This window comes from Diuraphis noxia, unplaced genomic scaffold (assembly GCF_037042655.1).
Source record: "Diuraphis noxia isolate RWA-SAM2 unplaced genomic scaffold, SU_Dnox_SAM2 contig0004, whole genome shotgun sequence".
NCBI classification, from domain to species: domain Eukaryota; kingdom Metazoa; phylum Arthropoda; class Insecta; order Hemiptera; family Aphididae; genus Diuraphis; species Diuraphis noxia.
Window position 1 is genome coordinate 27525810 of NW_028301714.1, and position 22448 is coordinate 27548257.

The 22448-nt window shown below is 27.3% G+C and overlaps 2 protein-coding genes across 4 annotated transcripts; one reads left to right on the forward strand and one right to left on the reverse strand.

Moving 5' to 3' along the window:
* Nucleotides 1-150: 150 nt before the first annotated feature.
* Sbf (SET domain binding factor) lies at nt 151-16903 on the reverse strand. Of its 3 annotated transcripts, none has more exons than XM_089228020.1 (33): nt 16550-16903; nt 16222-16307; nt 15953-16108; nt 15365-15499; nt 15074-15293; nt 14749-14990; nt 14363-14674; nt 14072-14275; nt 13027-13208; nt 12852-12960; nt 12577-12783; nt 11318-11431; nt 11078-11227; nt 10909-11011; nt 10645-10834; nt 8926-9178; nt 8514-8843; nt 8272-8447; nt 8016-8203; nt 7507-7729; nt 7226-7422; nt 6949-7138; nt 6605-6713; nt 6376-6521; nt 4529-5067; nt 4313-4452; nt 4036-4217; nt 3781-3931; nt 3501-3722; nt 2258-2414; nt 1986-2183; nt 1120-1202; nt 151-1045 (listed from the first exon to the last, which is right to left on the reverse strand). In XM_089228020.1, exons 1-33 carry the CDS (start codon nt 16602-16604, stop codon nt 953-955), a joined length of 6042 nt encoding a protein of 2013 aa, XP_089084146.1. In that variant the 5' UTR covers nt 16605-16903; the 3' UTR covers nt 151-952. The 3 variants fall into 3 exon arrangements, with proteins under 3 accessions (XP_089084146.1, XP_089084144.1, XP_089084145.1); XM_089228018.1 differs by having other exon boundaries at nt 6605-6830; XM_089228019.1 differs by having other exon boundaries at nt 6605-6830; nt 15365-15495; nt 15949-16108.
* Nucleotides 16904-19208: 2305 nt separating this feature from the next.
* On the forward strand, nt 19209-22369 carry LOC107163841 (protein ILRUN). Its single transcript, XM_015511437.2, has 5 exons — nt 19209-19547; nt 20629-20748; nt 20862-21091; nt 21504-21664; nt 21861-22369. Exons 1-5 carry the CDS (start codon nt 19390-19392, stop codon nt 21903-21905), a joined length of 714 nt encoding a protein of 237 aa, XP_015366923.1. The 5' UTR covers nt 19209-19389; the 3' UTR covers nt 21906-22369.
* The last annotated feature ends 79 nt before the right edge of the window (nt 22370-22448 follow it).

Below are 22448 nucleotides of genomic sequence, written 5' to 3' on the forward strand. Positions count from 1 at the left end.
TTATTAAAAAATTAAAAAATTACAATTTTATTTTTTTACAACTATTCATGAAAGAGCAGTGATTTATGGACAAATTTGAATAGTTTTGATATTTTTATTCAATAAACCAACAGAATAATGTTTTTCTAGCAATTGATCAAACAAATTAAAATTGAAAATAAAATTGTATATTTTTAACAAATAATGTACAGCTTTTAAACTAAGATAAAAATATATTTTAAAAAAAAATGTATATACGTCAAATATTGGTAACTTTCGAGTAATAATTAAAATGTATTAAGTTTATATTCCCTCAAGAGCTTTCCAAAAAAATATTATAACAAACATACAAAAAAGTAAAAACTGTTTACGACAAATATTTTAATTAATAATAGTTTGTGTAACATTAAATACAAAATTAAAAAAAAAAAATGTCAACTGATAACTAATGAACAAAAATAATCGTAACAACTTATATCTACAAAGAACTGACAATATGTCATGAAATATATATATAGTAACAAATATAAAATTATTTTCCTAGGTTTAATTTGTATCTTGAACATCAATTTTAAACTTTTACAGTTAATTTTATATTTGATAAGTTAATAAATTATCGCCTGTTTTGGAAAGACCCTCAAGCCTGTTATTTAGTATATAAATATAATAATAAATCATAATATTACAACACATAGGCATAAAGTAGTAATAATAATAGTAGTAGTAATAAAAACAAAAAAAAAAGAAGTGAAAAATAAATAGTTACAACATACAAAACTATCACATTTTGTTTCAATTTAACGATAAGACTACTAATACATATTATTTTCACTTCAGTGATTTGGAAAACCAAAAAATTTCATTAAATACATAAAAAAAGAAAATAATATCTTAATGGAAAATAAATAAATTAACTTTAACAACAGATAAGAAATGTATGTATTTTAAACTTTTTTTTTTTTAAAACATTTGATTATTGCAAACAAGCTTGGACTTTTTCTATCCATTCTTGGGCGGTAGTCATATCACTAGCAGAAAAATTGTATGTTCTTCTGTTTGTACGCAGCTATAGATACAATAAAAAAAACGTTGTTTTCTAAATAAAATACATTTAGTAAGAAAACAATAAAAATTACATACATCAAAGAAAGATTTGTCATCAGTTTTTTTAGGTGCGCCAGGTGTTGGGTTGGCTTGAGACACAGACATTACTTCAGCAAGATCTAAGTTAGATTAATTATTAATAAATAATATATTGCTAATAACTATGTAAGTAACCTGACAAAATATGAATAAAATTAAACATAAAATAATAATTATAACATAACTAATGAAATTTTAATAATATCAGAAACTGATACTAATTAGTATGTATTTGAATATATATTCATTGCTATCGTGTTCTGCTGAATGAGCATGTTAATTTGTGAATTAAAAAATGAACATTTATAGTAGAATACAATTATAAAGTCATATTGAATGTTTTAATACATAAACACAACTTAAGCAAAAAAGTACTTAGGAAAATATTTATTGACTGGTTAAAAAAAAAAAAAAAATGTCTATGTAATACTATAGTAGTTTAATCACAATATATTATGTATTTTATATAATCGAATAATTCATTTTTACTTATACTTATTTTAGATTGTTAACTATCTTAATTTTTGTTTGACCATTTTTGTGGCTTATTAATATAAAACGAACATGAACATAATGAGAAAAAGTTTTTCCTAAACATATCATATGATAACTTTTTTAAATAATTTAATTTTGGTTAAAATTTAATTTTTAAAATAATATTTAAGTATTTTTTATGCATGAGCACATATTTATCAGAGCATAATTTTTGGTTTGATTAGAGCTTAATCTCCTAATTATCAAAATTAATTTCATTCTGATAAAATACGATGTGTTTAAAGGATGTTGTTTTTGTGATCTTATCACTTAAAATATTATTAAGAAGAACACAGTTCTTAAAGTATAAGATATTATAGTATGTTTACCTATATATCCCTTGCAATGTGAATCATCCATAGAATCATAGTACCTCAATTGATGTTTTATTGAATCCAAAACAAACCAACGTTGTTTCCATGCTTTCAAAAGAGCTCCACGTTTGTATAAGTAACCTTCATGAGTCCTGTTCTCGGCAACATTGGATGAGAATTGTTCATAATATTGCTGATGAATACCATTCATATCTACAACATTACATCGGTTGAATAATGACTTAATAATTCATAAGATAAATTAATAAGATTGAAATATGACTCACTTGAATTCACTGAAGTTGTTTCACCACATGTTCTGTTAGCATTTTGATTAGTTAACGTTCGGTCTGCAACAGCCTTATATTTAGTACAGCTTTTAGGTACATTTTCTGAACATTTTTCGTGACAACTATAACCACAATCGCAACATCTCATACCAGTCTGAAAGTTTAGAAGACAAATAGATATAATAATTTGATTTAGACATAATAACTATATTATTACTTTACTTTACTATCATTAAAGTATAACAATTGTATCATAATTATACTAACTAGATCTGTGGGTTTAATGAATTATGTTGCAATACATAACCTTAAAAAAAATTTTGCTATAATTATTTTTTAATAAAAGGCAAATTAAAAAAAAAACCTTAAAAAAATTATTTTTTTTAAATACAGAATAACAACACCAACTGATTGTAAAACAAATTGATTTATTTGCTAATATGTGCTAATATGATATAATAAAAAACAAGAAAAGAAATTATTTAGAAATTCAAATCTTAAAATATATAAAAATTAAAAAATTTAATTCACTGTTATATTATATACTTTTTAAAGGCCTGTTGAATTTTTCAATTAATAAATAAATAATTGTATTCAATAACTTCGTGCCTTTTTATAAAAAGTTAAAAAAAAATGAATATTTCTATGAATTCAATGATTTAATTAAAATTATATCATCAGTTCAAATTTAATATAACATTATAATTATAAAAATTAATTGATTTATACTTGTTATACACTACTGATTATTTTGCTTTGTGATAAAATAATTATGGCAATATTCAAATGATATGTACAATTGAAGTACAAAAATAAATATTAGATAGAGAAAAATTCAAAAATTTGATGCTAAATATGTTAAAATATGTCATGCATCCAAATGTTAAGATGTTTATGAAATGATCTTTAGTTAAAAACAAAAAATTCCATTTGAAGATTTTTTAATACAAATACTTAAATGAAACTCAAGCAAAATATAAATATATGATACTTTGGTTTTGATATAAAATCCAGATCTTTTATTGAGGTAGGGACAAATAACAATACTATTACATTTGCATGAACCACACACTTCCTATATCCTAACCAATTTACAAATATTAATTTACTTTGTTATGCATACACCAATAATAAAAATAAACATCAACGAATTACAATCTTAAAAAGAAAATAATATATATTTCTTTTGCAAACATTCATAAATGTATTTTTACAAACTGAAAATAATCATTTTATTTACCTTTACGGGTCCCCAGAGAAGACTAGAACAAAAATCACAGTAGGTAGGAGTGGTAAAGTTATACTTTTCAAAGCGATGTGGATGAGAATGAGGTGGATTCGTATCCGTGTTTGTAGATGAAGTGTTACTTGCTTTGCCACGCATGAGAATTTCAATGGTGGATCGTTTGTGCAACAACCGCCCGTGATATCTGACCAGTTGTGTACTAAACGAAGCGTGTCTCTAAAGAGAAAATAATGGATTTGAATTAAATAAAGCTTTTCTTATAAATAATTTATACCTTTAACGATTCTGCAGTAACCGGAATTTCTAATTTATCCCAGAGAACCTTCCATTTTTGAGGCAAAAGGCCTAGCTCAGTTTCTAATTTATGAATGTCATCCAATAAATATTTAAATGCATCTGGCATATATCGTTCTACTATATTATACCTGATGAATAACAACAAAAAAGGATATGAAATGTAAATAATAATTTTAAATTTTAATCTAATGATGATTGATTAAAAGATGAAAAAAAATCTGAAAACCAATACCCAGTTGTTATGACTTTCCGTTGGTTTTTGATAGAAATACCGTCTGCAGCTTCAGCTTCTTCTTCTTGTTGCATATCCATCTGAATTATTTCCAAATCGTAGCTGGGTCCGTGAGCCAATTCTTCATTTAAATAATATTGCCAAACATTCAAATTAGGCAATGAGGATTGTGGTCTAAGGACCTAAATAACAAGTAAATAAAAAAATTGAACAATAGAATTATTTTTTTTGATTTAATAGGGTAATAAATTTGCCATGGCCAAAAATGTTAATGTACCGGTTGCTCAATATTTGGCATGTACATGAAGTTGTAAAATATTGATGTACGTGCATTATGTTTTTCAATATAATCAAACACAGATTGTCCCAAATTTGGTACATAGTGAGACGAGACATTGTTACCGGCTAGACGGCCTCCTACAATTCATAATAAACATTAAATGTGAAAACATTTACAAATTTTGGATAAAAATAATAATAAAAATAATAATACCCGGATAAACAATATCATCGTCTGAACCAGTGTCAACGCTTTTGTGGTGTGATGTAAGTGATCCTCGTTTGTCTTCAACAGCAGCCACTCCACATTCTACTCTTTCCAGTTCACAGTCCAACAAAAACGTTCGGAATCGACAAGACACTGAGTGATATGCCAAAAATCTCAAATAGTAATCATTGAATTCAAATGATAATGGGAACTGGCCATGGATTTGATGGACAATATCAAGAAACTGTAAGAAGGTTGGTGCAAACCCAGAAGCTTGGGATGCAGTGGCTAGATTACTGCGATGACTGAACCGGTGACCAAATGCAAGCCATTCTTTTTCAACCAACACCCGGAAACCTTCGATTGTGCGATAATATGGGTCCATGCATAATTGTGCAATTGATGACAGTTGACAAGTTATGTCCCATCCTTCTTCTAAACATAACATGACTGATGAACCTTGCACATCAATCAAATCTACTATAGCCCCAGACAATTGCATAATGTTTCGTAATTGTTGTAACCAGTCTGAACTTTCAATCATTCTAAATCAACGGAAAAATAATTTTTTTTTAATCTAAATTCAACATATCACTATTATTTTCATTTATACTCTAGATTGACATCAGTAATAAAGTTACATGATAGTAAATTAAAATGGAGCAAGCAAAATAACTGTTTTTTTATATATATACATATGATATAACTTCTGGTGAAGTACATTTTTTAATTAAAATAAAAAATACATTTTTGTCAAGATATAAAAAATGATTAAAGAAAGATAGAAGTAGAGGTGCTCAGGATCTCATAAAAGTATGGTTACATTGATTTTTAAATTTTTGTAAATTGAAATCAAATTTTATATTTTTGTTTGTTTTTCAATCTAAGATATTAGGTATCCAATTATTACAAAATTTTCATTTGGAATACATTTTTACAATGGTAACTTAGATAAAATTTTATTCTGATAATGTCTAAATCTGTTTCACATATTTTGTTGAAAACTTAAGTTATGAAATGTCATTATTACGTTTAACATAATATTCGAAATATTTCCTTAAATACCTTGCCTTTTATAGCAATTAACATATAAATATTTATCTTTATCTATACCACTAATAAATAATACTCTGGTATTTATTATTTGATAGATGTTTAAACATACAGTAATATATAATGAAACAGCATTTATTTTGTTAGTTGTTGATAGTCTAAAAAACCACTAAACCAATTTTGAAGTCTTATTTTCACAAGAAAGTTCTAGACCAGTGAACATTCTTGCCGCCAAAAAACTGATGATCATAACCAGGAAATAGAAATATATCTGTGAAACTAATTGTTCGGTCTTTACTGTAATATTTTAAAATTTATTTTTGTTAAAAAACCAATTCACAACCAGAGCAAGGCTATGAACAATAATTGTACATTGCATGGTCACAAGTACTAAAATTGAACTGCTCAAAATTTGTATTAATACTACAATTAAGTAATAATTTTAGCAAGTGAAGTAGTCAAAAGACAAAATTTCATAATGACTAACTAGATTCATAAAATAAAATAATGCCCGGAACAATATATTAACTTAAATTTTTTTTTCAACTGAAGAATAAATGCTGTATAAGAGTGGTTTATTTGATAAATAGACAACGAATAATTTGTATGTATTCTAAATATTTCTAATCAAATCTACAGAAAATTTTAAGGAGTCTGAATGCTCAGTGATGAAAAATTAATGATTTTATATCACTAGTAGAAAACAAGATCTTTCAAATAGAACTACTATTATACTGTATACACCACGAGCACTTCAACTTAGAATTTGTATCAATAAATAAATTACACATTGTACTTACTTGTAAAAAGAATGTTCTGGCTCATTACTAGTAGAACTTGGTACACATGCTCGCATAAGTTTTTTAAACGAAGTCTTACTATGACGAATGTCAGCATACTCAATTGGGATAAAATCAATTTTCATGATAGAATCACCTTTCATACCCTATAAAAATATAAATTATTTTTAATTGAAAACTGACAATAAATGTTACACTAATATTTTGATTTTCTGTTTAATTTAATTACCTTCATTTGGGTTTTATCACCAAGTATGTACAAAGCAGCTCTATGAAATTCATGTGGACTATCTGAATTTGAATCGGGATCAGCCATCGACATACGACCATATTGTTGACTTTGAAACATAGATGAAGAGTAACTATTATTTGATGAAGTACTAATGTTACGTTTTTCTTTTAATGAGCCCCAGCGTCCAAATTGTTTATTGCCACCACTAGAACGCATTGGGCCCCTATATTATGTAAATGGTATTAACATTATGATATTAATTTCCATAAAGTATCATACTTATTCATTTTTGGAAAATATATATTTTTTTAAATTGTGGTTAATTTAACTATTTATAATACCTGCGTGAAATATCTGGTGAAAGAATATCTTCATCTGCAGCCAACAAAAGTGAATTTATACTAAGGCTGCTATCCGATAATCCCCAAGCAGCACCACTATTACGAAGAGTTGATAAAGGAGTAGAAGCAACAATAGCTGATAAGTATCTTTCTTGCTCTACAGAAGAATTGCTCTCTGAATTCAATGTACCTAGAAATAAAAGGATATACAATTACAATATTTAAATTAAACATTTTTCAAAAAGATAAATACATAATACATTAATGAAAAAAATACCTGTTGATGATGGATGAGTTGATTTCAGCATCCCAATAAGATTTTTTCCATGATACCCCGAACCACGTAATAATAATGCCGATGTTCGCTGATGGCGCCATGTGATAATTGGAACTCTACTATGACGATAATTTCGATAAAACCTTCGAATGCTGTCATCTGAAATAATTGATGGAACCACCCAGAGAGCAGGATAACTAAAATTATATTAAACAAAAAGTTTTTAATGTATATAGAACTACTCATAATCATTTCATCAATACAAATCAAACAATATTTACCTGCGGCACATTAAATATGCTGAATTTAGTGTGGTGATTTTAAACGGCTCTTTATTATTATTTTTCTGCCCAATATTATTTGAACTAGTATTTTTTGGTGCGAGGCCTAGTCGAATCCAATCCCGTACATAACTCCTTTCGGTTACACGTTCCAATGTTTTCGGATCAGAAACATTAGAAACAATGTTAGAGGTATTTAGCACATTAATATCTAATTCATTTACTAGAAAAAAAAATATTAACGTTAATACAAATTAAATTTGTATGACTAAAAGATTAGGCAGATACTTGAAGCATCACATTTTTCAATGTATGTTAACAAAATGGTTTTTAAAAATATATATATTCAATAAATTGTATTAAATTATGATTTTATACATTAAGCATTATTTATTAATAAATTATTTTAGAACAGAAATTTTTTAAATACAAAATTTGAATGAAAATTTTTAATAATATAAAAAGCATACAATAATGAAAAACTCATTATTGAGAATAATTTGACATACCAGATAAGTCATCAAGATTGTTAAATGGAGGAAGGGTCATCCGACCGGGAGTAGTCATGTATTTGTTAGCCTTGTTTATTGAACTATTTGATATGTTAGGTAAAACATATTTATGACGTTTGGACGAACTCTTTTGCTTGAAACCTGCTTTACGAGCAGTTTTCATCAAAGTTTTTTTTGCAAAGCCCCTAACAAAAACAAAAAAAATCAAAATCACTCATAAAATATAATGTGTAAAAATGAAATCAAAACTCACTTGAGGGTGGCATTTTTTTCTTTATCATTTGTCATTGGCATTTCATAAATTGGAATTTGGCCTGTAAATGCAAAGTGATTAAATACATTTGGAGGATGTCGTACTTTGTGTATAAATTTTCGGAAACATTCTATATCTTCAGCATTTACTTCTTCATCAAATGCCACTTTGATTAACTAGAATGTATTAAGGTTATAAACATTGTGTAATTCAAGTCCAATATTTCATCAATAATATCTTACCTGGAATGTGCAAGACCTAAATTGATGACCTTCTTGTAACCATTGGTCTAAGTGGGCCAAATATTGAACTGTTATACGTTTTTCTTTGGTTAACGACGTAACAGGAAATGATCTAACTACAATTTGTTCACAAGCAAAAGGATCCAAAGGAGTTCCTTTAAATACTATACGATAATTTGTAATAAAAATAGCTCCTTCTGCAGGTAACAGAGGTGGTCCACCAACTAATCCTCCTAATCCTTCTTCTCTTCCATCTGGTAGCAAATAAACTCTTAAACCATCCATCAGTGGTTCTTCTCCTGGTAGCATATTGGGTGTCAATATTTTAGGCTAAATATTTAAAACAATTTATTAATAATAGTATAGTATTTTATTACAATTAATACAGTTTATTTAAATTATTTAATATTACTTTTTGTATGGGTGGTAATCGCTTGGACTCTCTATTGACACCATCTAATGTTTCAATATGTATATGAACCACGCCTGGAATCATTTGATGTAATGCACGAATGTGTTCTTCACTAACTTCTCCTTCAGTACACACTTTATCAACAAAACGACTAACCATTTTAATGACCTTGTTGCCAATTTCATTAGGTTCTGGTTCAGCAAAACCACTTTCAACATCAGATTCACATACACTACCTGACCTGTCAACGGCACTAAAGAAAAAATGAAAAAAAGGCGGGTAAGTCGTGGATGTCGCTCCGCTGTACAGTATACTGTAACCTATAGGTTACAAGTGGGTTACTGTAATGGATGGATGTAATGGAATTAAATTTGAATCCAATGATATTATATCATTGTATATGAAAAATGATTCTGAGCGAAGACGGTTTATCTGTCTAGGATATATTATGGATTATTAAAAATTTTTAAATCTTAGATTTAAAAAGAAAAATTTAATGAATTTCTAGCTTAAAATAATTTGAGAATTTTCGTGATTTTTACGTATGTTGTCAAAATTCAAACTTTGAATACTAGTAGAAAAAATTGTGACTATGAATTTATTTTATTTTTCAACTGCTATTGTTAAAATGTGTTAGAATTCTTGTATTAAATTTTCAAGCTTTTCAAGCTAAGAACACATACATTTTTATCGATATTTATAGAAAAAAAACCAAAAAAGTTGAAAAATTAAAATGTCAGTAAACAGCTCAAAACAATTCTTAATATTTTGAAAATTTCAAATATAGAAAATGCCTATATAAACATTCAGTCAAAATATCAAGTATCTGCGGTCATTTGTTTTAGAGTTACACCAAAATAAAGAAATCGCTAAAAGTGAAAATCCAATGTTGTAAAAATTTTAATTTCAAATGCTCATAAAAATTTAATTTGAATTTCCGGCGGACTTTTAATTTGTGATAAAGATTGAAAAACTTTTAAGGAATCTTGTATTAAATTTTCAAATCTTAGATTTAAAAAGGAAATTTTTTATGAATTTCTAGCTTAAAATAATTTGTGAATTTTTGTAATTTTTACATATTTTGTCAATATTCAAATTTTGAATGCTTAAAAAATAAAATGTGACTATCTATTTCTTTTATTTTTCAACTGCTATTGTAACAATATGTTAAGAGCCTTGTATTAAATTTTCAAGCTTTTCTGCGTAACAAATAAATTATTATCGATATTAAATTAAAAAAAACTAATAATGATCGAAAATTGCAAATACTTATGAATAGTTCAACTTAAGTTGAAAATTTTTGAAAATTGCATGGTGGATATAATATACTTAAATAAACATTGCGTAAAAATTTCATGTATCTATGGTCATTTGTTTTAAAGTTACATCAAAAACCAAAATCGATTTTGTCGAAAACTGATTGTGAGTAAAATTTCCCGTCTTTCCCTTAATTTTTAGTTTGTTTTTCTCGATTATTTAGAAAACTATTAAGAATTTTTTACTTTTGACCCTCAAAGTACTAACTAGATGCACTTTCTGATCGAACGAGGTACTGAAGCCAAAAATCGAAGCACGTTTACTGCCCCAAAACGTGATGACACACACAAAAAAAAAAACACACATCATGGTAAAATCAATACATTCATCGCTCCGCTCAGAATCTAAAATATTCAATATAGCTACCTAATAAAAACAAAAATAACATTTTAAAATGAATACCTATTTGTTATACTGTTAGATGTTCTTTCATCATCAATATTTTTGTTTGATGATTGATGATTTGAAGAACTCTTAATATTATTTCCTCCTACATCTAACGGAACAAGTAAATACACCATACGATTAGCATAATGAATAGCTTGACTGTACAGTGTTGATTCTTCACTTGATATATATTCCTTAAGTTTATCTTAACAAAAATATAAATCAATTCAATTATAAATAAATATTCATCATAAGTATTACTTATAAATTTATCATTACCAGAATTGTTAGATGGACGTAACCTCATTTGTTCAGCTGCTATTTCTAAAGCAGATAGTTCTTGTGAACGACTAAATCTGTCATTTAAAATATTATCTTTATTCTAAAATAGATAATGAGTCATCAGTTTCAACAAAAACATATTCAGATCACTATTATATTATATTACATGATTTTCACGGGGACTAGATAGATTCATTGATGAAGATCTTTTATGATTTGAGAGATTATTGTCGGAATAAAGAGATTTGATGTCCCTTTGAACATCTAAATAATAGGCAGATTCCCAAAATAATTGATTTTTCCAAACTAGGTGATCCTATATTACACAATGAATTATAACCAATTAACACATAGCTTATATCATAAATAAACATAACAATATTATAGTATTAAATAATAAGATTACTTGAATACATGTGTATGCAAATTGAATCACTCCAGTACAAAGTTTACGGCAAAATGCTGTTGCTAAAGGCAAGAGAGCTGCTGCTATACCAAATTCGTCCATAGGTGAGCCATCCTGATATTAAATTATTAATTGATTTTTAAGTAATACAAAATATTCTTGAATAATGTTTAGTAATCAATTATTTGTAATACATTTAAACAATATAAATATATATACACAGTGTGCTCACAAATTAAGGTAATACTAAATATCTCAAGTGGATAGCGTTGTATTGAAATGGGGTTTTCAGGAGGTGATAAGGAGTACCTAAATACATATTTTCACTTTTTAGTTATAGTTATTCAGCAAACGGAATACAACTTACATTTTTTTTATGGAAAAGATATTTTTTCTATTTTCAAAACTAACCAAGTTAAGAATAAGCCAAAATTTGGAATTAGGCATAATTTATATTAAATTAAATTTTGATTTATAATTACTAGAAATAATGAAATATGTGTGAAATAATTAAACATTATTTTTAATGTACAATATTTTGTCAACTTACTGTATTAATTATATGTATAACAAAATATTTATAGTGTTAATGGCATTCTTAATATTGTAATAAAAAATAAATTGTATTAACTAAATTTATCTTGTGAATTGTACAAAGTTTAATTTAGTTAATACATTTTATTTTTTACTATACTTAATATTAATATTACTATTATCATCATAACTTTTGTTATACATTTTATTAATACAGTTGACAAAATATCATACACTAAAAATAATGTTCAATTATTTCACACAAATATTATTAATTTCAGTAGTTATAAATGAAAATTTCATTTAACACAAATTATGCATAAATTCAAATATATGTACACTAATAGTGTTAAAAATTTGAAATTTATCTGAAAATATGTTTTTAAGTACTCCCTATATAACTCTATTTTAAGTCATCCACCTGAGATATGAAGTGTTACCTTTAATCGTAAGCACACTGTATATATGAATTTAAACTAATATTACATACTTTTAAGCAATAAACCAAAAACTTAAATAAATAAATTTTACCATCCAAATAAAAGTAGTTTTGTTTAAACTCTAAATCTTTCAATTTTATTTTAATATTCATAGCTCTTCAAATTAATATTTATAACAAAAATGTTTAACATATAAAACATCAGCAAAGCGATAAATTTCTTATTAATATTTACATTAAATAAACTATTTGGTATACACACTACTTTAAATTTTAAAAATCATACCTGTAATGCACAATTCATTAATCGTACAACTAAATCAAATTGTTGATGTTCAAGCATAGCTTTATTTCCTTGAACATGTTGGGCAAGTTCTGTGCATAAAGCTAATCTTGCAGCCCTACATTTTAATGCTCTTAACACAGCTGGAAATGTTTTACGTGCATCCGAGATCTTATTTTCAAAAATACAATTTACACAGTTACGAAGTACCTAAAATTAGAATTAAATTTATGCATATAATTTTATAAACTAATGTTTTTAATGATCATACAACTTACTTCTAATCTCCTAGCAGAATTACTGACAGTTGTTCTTAGATCATTAGAATTTGTTATTGGCGGTCCCATAGGTACTATACGAGGTGGTGTTGGTTTAATTGATGAAAGCCTGTAATAATATATGATAATAATAACAATTAAAACTAATTAGAATATAAATTAGCAAAATACTAACTTTGAGTTCAAATTATGTTTAATTAAACCGTCATCAATAATTGTCTGAACACAATTGGCATCAAGTTTTGGAAATGGAGGTTGATGAATTCTAGTAAATGCCCCTTCTGGAGGTTTCAAGATTTTTTGAACATATGGTTGTGGATTGGGATTTTCATTTAAGTATAATGCTTGAGCTAATTCCTAAGACATTATGAATGATCAAGTCAAATGTATAACACAATAAATGACACATTTTACTGGAGTTTAATTTTCAAATATTCAAATATATGTATTATTAACAACTAATATTAAATAAATTCGTAAATTGAAAAATCTTAAAAACAAAACATCAAATTTTAATATAATAAATTTGTAATATTTATGGAATCAATATTACTTCTTACCTAAAAATGATCTGAATCTTGTATTATTAATTAGTAAACATAATGAGATTACAAATTTACAAAGTGGCTTTAAGCATGCCCACCCTACTTTTATACTTAAATAAACATATATTCAAATTATGAATTTTGGAATTTTTAAATACACTTGAATACTATATTTTTGAATCTTTGAAATTTTTTGTATCACTTAGTCTATAGTAATGGGTTAGCTAAATATAGGGGCCTAGACAATTAAAAAAGTTATTAATTACTATTGATTTATCAAAACAAATAATTTGTAAAAATGATAAACGTATAATAAATATACATCTAATATTACAATTAGTTTTTATTTTTGTAAAATCATTTTTAAGTATTATTATCCTAGGTGTAAATATTTTAACAACTAAGAAACTACAGATTAGATTTCGATTTCGATTTATTAAAATGTTCACAAAAAATATCCGATAATAATTTACAGTTAAAAATATGGGATCTCATTTGAAAAATAGAAGTTTGTATTGCTATAATAGGACACTCTTTATGTGGTACAAAAAACATTAGAAATTTGAAAAATGGTCATTAGAACTAATTAAAAAAATTCTAAAAATCAAAATTTGAATGAATGTCCTATTTAAGAAAAAAATTAAGGTTACCATGCATATCAAATACATAACATACCTGGATATGAGTAAGAACTAAACGACCATCATCTAACGCCTCAGTTCGAAGTAATTCATTCATATTGCAATATAACTCATCCCATTGATCACAAGAACGCCAAGCTGGACCTCTTTCCGTAACAAAACTATTAAAAAACATACAGTCTAACACTCTAGTAGTGAACTCATCATCTATTAAACATCTTTCGCCTAAAAATGCAGCCTAGAAATTAATTATTTTAATTATTATTATTATTTTTTTTTTTTTTTGTGAATTCTTGTTAATGTAACTTATTTTTTAATGATTTACTTTATGAAATGTGATGACTGGTTTCGGATGTATTCGTATAATAGTCAAACAACAACGATAACCTTGAAGTAATTGAGCAAATGTTCTCATAAAAACAGCTCTCACTTCTTTATCAATGAGCGTAGGAGGTGGTGGTTGAACAGTATTAGAAGTCGGAGGGAATGCATGGTCTGCACAACACAATTCTGGTTGTAACACTAGACTTAAACAATCTTGAGTTTGTGTTAATAGTGGCTCAGGCAATAAAGGTAAACTTATACCGTCAGGTACCAGAATACTGCCACCATCCAAATCAGCTACTATCACATCCATCTACATGCCACCATAATGCAAATGTATAGTTTATAAATGTAAACTTAAAACTCTAATTAATTTAGTATGCTTACTTGTTCAGAAACATCAGTTTTAAGAGAAGCATGTACACCCATTAGAAATGGTGTAGGAGTGGACAATACTTCAACTAAACCCGCAGGTAACAATGGTATATAAACATGGCTATATTTGAATGGATACATAAGAGATATTAGAGCAGAACAACCTTCAGTGAGTCTACTATAACTTCTAGAAGTCATCAGTACTTTTTGTTCAGTCATAATAGCACAGAATAATACAACAACATTATGAATTCCTAAACAGAAATTTCAAAAATTTTAAATTGGAGTAAACATAATATTATATACATTAAATGTAGTTAAAAAAAAAATTAATTACCAAGTTCTTGAAATAATAAATAAACTGCATTTTTGGTTACGGGCAATGTTTGAGATAATGGAGGTTGTAATGCTTGTCTATCCCCGGCACCTATGCTAAAGCGTACTTGAGGTCCTCCTGGCTGAGGAACTTGAACACAACCCAACATATTTCCTACTAATGTTTCTATAGGAGTTTCTACATTTTCTACATAAACAGTGTAAATAATACCTAAACAATTCTGAAAATATTTCATACAATTATTATTAATATTAATACAATAAATTAAATAAGTATTTAAAATTATATTACTCGGAATGTTTCGATATAATCTAATCTCGAAACCAAAACTAGACATTTTGGTGCATACATGATGCTGTGATGTTGTCTTTGATTTGTATGATTGTTTCTTGAAAGTGCTATGTTTTCTACAACACCATCCTCTTCCTACACATGTCACATACCAAAAATTAGAATATTTCAAACCATTATTAAACATAATTTTACTGTTGATATTATTCTCTTAATTAATTCAAATGTTTTTTTAAATTGTATTACATATTCATTAATTTAGTTTCTACAACAATATTCAATTTAATCATATTTTGTACATTGTTAACATAAATATAAAAAATATATATTATATGAACTAATAACTATAAAATCAATAAAAGCCAAAATATAATTTGTTTATCTTTTATAACCAAACTATTATCTCAATTTAGTGAGATAACTTCACTAATATATTATTAAGATTTATTTTAATTACAAATTATAATTAATTCATAATATTCAAAAAAAAAATTATCATTAGTTAAAAAATAAAACCATATTTAAGTATTAGTATAAGATAAACTAAATAATTATATATTGGTTAAAAATATAATCAGTTTTACTTGCCTCATCAACAGGTTTACTAGGTGTAATTGACACTGTTTCATTAAAGCATAAACAAGCACAATAATGTCTTTCAGCCTCTACATCAGTAAGAACAAACACAAAAAACCTAGGTTCTTGTCGTTCCGATGACAAAGACCACCCTTGAGGTTGACAAAACTATAAAAATAGTACAATTTTAAATACTCGGTATTAAATTTAATTAATCTTTCCATTTTAGGGATTAATGAAAAAAATCATTTTAATAAATCTGGATATAAATTAGTAATTACCCATTCAATTCCGTCAATAAAAGGAGTGTCATTCCAGTCTTTTTCTGGAAATCTCTGGATAATCATACCTTTACTGGTCCCGCTACCTGTTAAAAAAATTGTAGAAAAGAAATTAAAATATGGGACGCTTAAATTACGGGCGGTATTCAAATTTATATTGTATAAGCTTTCGCAAAATACATCATTTTTCGCTAAACGACCATTACGCAAAATGATATGTGTTAACAAAACAATATATTTTAACGACATACAATCATAGAGCATAAATCATTGAGTGAAGAATATAGTGTCATAATGTATAATTAAATTAACACAAAGGATTTCTTACGTTCTTTTTCGTGGTCATAGCCTACGACCACGAAATAATCCGCTAGCCGAGACATGACTTAAGTTAGAAGCCCGTCGTTTTGATGAGTCGTGATCACAGTCCACAGTTATTTACACGGCAATAGGGAGCCACAACAACAATAATATTATTACATCGATCGTTATAATGCGAAATCATCGGTCACATAGTAATAAAATAAAATAATATACTAAATAGCAAATATGTAATCAGTATTGGTCCGAGTAGATAAAAGAAAAAAAATTATATTAACAATAAGTAATTATTGTTTTTTTTTATTACGAACATAGTTTAGTTTTAATTTTTTTACTTTTTCGGATTCTGTTGGAATGAATAATGATACGCATAGTGGAAACTCCCAGATAAGATAAAGATGGCGACTTGACGTCACCTGCGTTGACCAGCGGGGTAGTAGTCGTGGACAGAACTTCTGCGCCCATTGCTTATTTGCTTATCGTTATCGCCGGCCAATTATCTATATCGACGATATCCATTATCGTAATTTATCATTTAAAATATGTTCAAATTTTCAATGCTTCCATCACGAATCACGATGTAGAGTATAGAGATTGTGCTTTCATGATAGAAAATTCAAAATTGAACCACAGAATAGATTTAATATATCATTGAATTGTACTATATAATATATTTATATTATGGTTATTATATAGTCTGTCGTTCAATGGATAGAAATAGCTGAATATTTCATTAATTCATCATCACGATTTTCCTGAATTAATGTATACAGAGTTACTGTGCTTTTTGAAGTATATGCAAATATAAAATATATTGCTATGCGTTAAAGAATAATAAAATCAAACTTAGATATTATAGCTATGTCTTAAGCTTAACATTATTAAAAAATTAACTTCAATAAATGCATTTAAAATTTGTATTATTAGGTAATTTAAGGCTTTTTTGGTCAATTCTGTATTATAATTTATAATAAATAACAATTATTTACTAAATAATATTCCCAATTCACAAACACTAAACAATATTCAATCCGACAGGAGTACAGGACTATCCTATTTTTAGTTAATTATCCCGAAGCCCTGAGACATTAAATTAGTCAATAACAATAACGATTATTGAATAATGTAAATACATCACCTAGGCATAGGCTGGGAACTTGGAATAATTGGAATTACGGTTGTAGATTATGATCTGTAGACGAAACTCAAATCATTATCATAGGCGTGCGCAGGCCTCTTTTTCAGGATATGCAGAAGGCTGACAATGGCGCGCCCTGAAAGTTATTTTAAGCTCGTAAAATTCTGATAATATGTATACTCAATTCACAAATATTGAAAAAACCTACTGTTTAATTAAAAAAATATTGTAATAAATACCATAATACAAGAAGTATGTATTTCGCAAATACTTGGTAGTTGATAACTGATAACTGGATGTTTCAATTTTCCAAAGTCGATGTTCGCCCTTCACAGAACTTCAGGGTATGCAGCTGCATAGTGCATAGTGCATACCCATCATACCCGATACCCCCTGCGCACGCCTATGATCATTATTCATTATTAAAAACCCCCAACGGGATTTGAAATAATTAAAGTAGGTATAAAAATACGTATACAAAGAATAAAATATAAAAATATAATAATATTGAAAGTTCAAATATTATACTAGTTTGATCGGTAATCGGTCAAAATATCCAAGGACAAAATATCCACGGACAAAATATCCAAGGACAAAATATCCAACGGTCAAAATATCCAAATTTTACGTAAATTAGTATATTACACTTTATTTTCTAATAAAATTAACTCCTAAATATATAAATTACGTTAGTAGTATAATAATATCACAAAATATACTGCACAAACATTAGTCAAATAATATAAAATAAAATGTAAAACAATTTGTTTTTATGAATATAGGAATAATTTGCTAAAAAAAATTACTACCTACACTATTTTCTAAAAATTTAAAAATTATACATATATATATTTAATTATATAATAATATATTAACTACATTTATATAATTATTCCGTTGGATATTTTGTCCTAGATTCAGTTTGATCTACGCTAGAGATACGACCAAATTTCAAATTTCTATTTTTCTATTTTCATCTATTCTGTGCCCCGTGAATCAAGATACAGATACAGCCTAATAATAATAATTAATAGAGAAAACCCTAACGGCTTGGACGTTCTAACACAGAATAGATTAAATTCTAAGACCGTGATCATAGGATAAAATGTTATTGCCTTATTGTCAATAAGTAATTGGGCGAATTACAAATTTACGATAATACGATTTATGTCCCGTACTCGGCAGACTCCGGTCTCCGACATAGATTAAAGAATAGTCTCCCATAGTCCGATGAAGTCATGAAGAATTGAAGAGAAAAATGAAAATCTTCAATCTTCTCATTCTTTAATTTCTACATTGTGATTTAATATTATATTATTTACAGAAGACGCGAGCGAAATCTACCGGACAACTGGGAACAATATAACCATAGACATTTATACTACTCATAGAAAAGAGATTAAACTACTACAGTATAACGCATATAACGTAAAAAAATCATAAGAAGTAAGTAAAGTATGTATGTTGTGTCGTGTGTATCAATTATGTGGTATCACCATTCACAATCGCGCACAATCACTTTATCAATCGACTCCGCTACTACTACTAATAATAATAATAATAACAAAATAATAAATATCAGAGCTCAGAGGAACAGCGTAATCTCAAAAAAATAATCGCTTAATGCGTTTTCGTGTGACCTAAATATAATTTTTCCAAACGCTTCCCGTGAATTATCGTTTCGTCCAGCCGTGTCGACATCACCGAAAATGGATGTGGACAACGACCCGCTAGACCAGAACCTCTTGCGCCAGTTCAATTGTCTGTGTACGACGGACAAGGAGAATTTGGTTAAAGGTTTGCGAGAACTGATCGGCGATCAGCTAACCGAGTCCGCAGCGGTGTTCTTTCTGGAGATGAACGACTGGTAAGTGAAAAATGGAAATGTTTACAAACGTCTATAGCAGGGATGGCTCCGCGTGCACATGCTTTATCAGAGGAACTCACGAACGTGCAAAAAAGAATAACCATGAAGCCGCAACACTAACTAGATGCACAACATACGTCTTATTTTTAGTGTTTGAATATATCATTTTCATTTCAAATCGTCCGTAGAAATGAGCAAGAACTAAAAGGTCTTAATATGCATAGCGAATAAAATTAAGACACTTTGATATTAAAAGGTTTGCTACTCTTGATCCCTACAAATTCGACTTTTTGTCATTAAGTGTGTGTTTCTAATATTAACGTTATCGTGTTAATAAGTGAAATTGAATTGCGATATGACGTTTCGTTCATTGAGCGATTCCTAAGAGTTCTTACAGTTAGGGTTAGGCCACATGTCCTGGTCTTAAATATAGTGTCCCATTTTACCGATGAAATATTTACTGACAGGCAATGTCCGGAATCAAACTTCAATAATCTATATTGATTTTGTCTTTTATCAAACATTTTTTGTAATAAAAAAAAAATATTATTTTGATTATTTATCGAGTTATTTATTTGATTGACCAAATCTATTTTTAAATTATTTTTATTACCCAGCGGCTACTATTGTTAATGAATATTTAATTGTTTTCCTTTTGAAAATCGACATTTTTTAAATTCACTTATCACTATTTGATAATTTTGCCATTGGTTGCTCATTTCAGTTTGTACTGTTGAGTTAGTTTTTGCCTTACAAACGTTTTTTAGAATGCTAAACATTGTGAGTCATAATCTAGTTGGCTGTAGAGAATTGGTACAAATTTTGTTCTGGTTTTAGTAAATTAAAATATGACTACCCTACTTATTGTAGCTTTATTTAATTGTTTAATAATTCATAAAATTCTTATTTTATTTAATGGGTTATTCACCTTATAGACAAAACCTCAATTATGTTAATGATTCTTGAGACTTTATAACAACTTACACGTTAAGATCATTCTCAATGCTTGCCCTGAACAACCGCAAAATGCCCTGCAGATAATATTTTTTAATCATTAAAATAGAGTAACATTATGTTTTAGGAATATGCACAGGGCTATTGGCACATATTTTGATGTTAACAATGAAAGTGCGATACCGTCCATGTCTTTGGTCAGAGATGAAAACAGTGAAAATGTCCTGCAGTTGCCACCAAACCTACGGTAATGAGTGTGTTGCGACAGCAACAGTTAATGAACCAAACAATCATCATTGTTTATATTTTATTTTATACTCTTACCCCGTGTCTTCATTTGCTCTGTTGTGTTCACTACAGGTTCACCAAATCCTGGGAAGTTAAGAACAATGGTCGCATGAAGTGGCCACCTGGTTGTACTCTTCAGTTCAATGGAGGCGACTCCATTTCTGTTTACACTTCGTTGCCAACAACAACTCTCGAACCCGGGTGTACCATGACACTGAGCACTGATTTTATAACACCTTCTAAACCAGGATCATACCAATCTAAATGGCGTATGATGTTGCCAACAGGAACATATTTTGGAGGTGAATATATTTGTTTTGCTTTATCTTATTAATATAAATTATTAGAATTATATAATAAAATACGAAGGGAAAAAAAAATTAATTCAAAGACATTAAACACATGTAACTGTTATTTGATACCTTGACCGAAAGAATCATTTATATCATAATATTATTACCTATAACACAATGTCCAGACTGAAATTTTGTGATCATTAAAATATTAAATCTAAAACATTTTGTAAAATGAAAATTGTTGACTCATCATCTGATACTAAATTATTTTTTGAAAAACTAAAAAAATCTACTTAAACTGATAAGCTCTGAATGTTTGATTTTGGAATTTTAATATTCATACAAAATTTTATTTAATAGATTTTTGTGTATTATTATTAAATATTCAACATTAAAAAAGTATATTGATTTAATATAGATACAATTTGGACTTTAGTCCAAGTAGAAGACAATGATTCATTTCAAAATGAATTATCAAGGCAGTTGGTCGAAAGCATTAATTTGGGTTCCCCTATGCAAATCCAACCTAATGTTTTAAATCCCTTTTCTACATCACAGCAAACCCAACCGGAAATCCAAGTAAGTATTCAGTAAAAAAAGTTTAGATTGTATCATACAATACAATTTTGATAGTTTAAAGTAATATAAAAAGTTGTAACTATAATAAGTATGTTTAGATAAATATTAAAATTAAATTTCAGGTTTGTAGTTTTGTGGTTGCATATTTAATTTCTTGTGATATGTATACTGTATAGTGTTATTTTTATTTTTTTAGGACACTGATCAGTCGCAAACCAATATGGAAAGTGATATATTGTGATTATAAATTTGGTGATTTGAGACTCAACTTGTTACATTATTGAACATTGGATATAATAATTTTTAATTTTGTTACAAATATTATTTTAATAATAAATATTTTTAAATATACCTTTAATTACATAGATGTAATATAAAGGTTATAATAAAATTATGATTTCAACATAAAGTTAGTAATTAAGAAACCTATTTAATTTTTTTTTTTTTGTTTTGTCAAATGAAATTTTGCAAAATCCAAGTTACATTATGTCATGATCAGGTGTCTGTTATATAAAGTGTACAGTTTATATTTTATTGTTTTATCATGACAATATATATTTTTTGTTACATACTAACTAGTTCTATAAGTATGACTAGTTTTATAAAAATATAATAAGACTTTTAAAAAAAAATGAAATGTTTCGCATTTTTTAAGTAAAAATTATTTTATATACATTAACAAATATATATATTGTATACATATGATATTTGTGTGTATATACTATATACAAACCTTATTTTAACAGTTCTCATATTATGTTATTGGTTAACATTATCTATAACT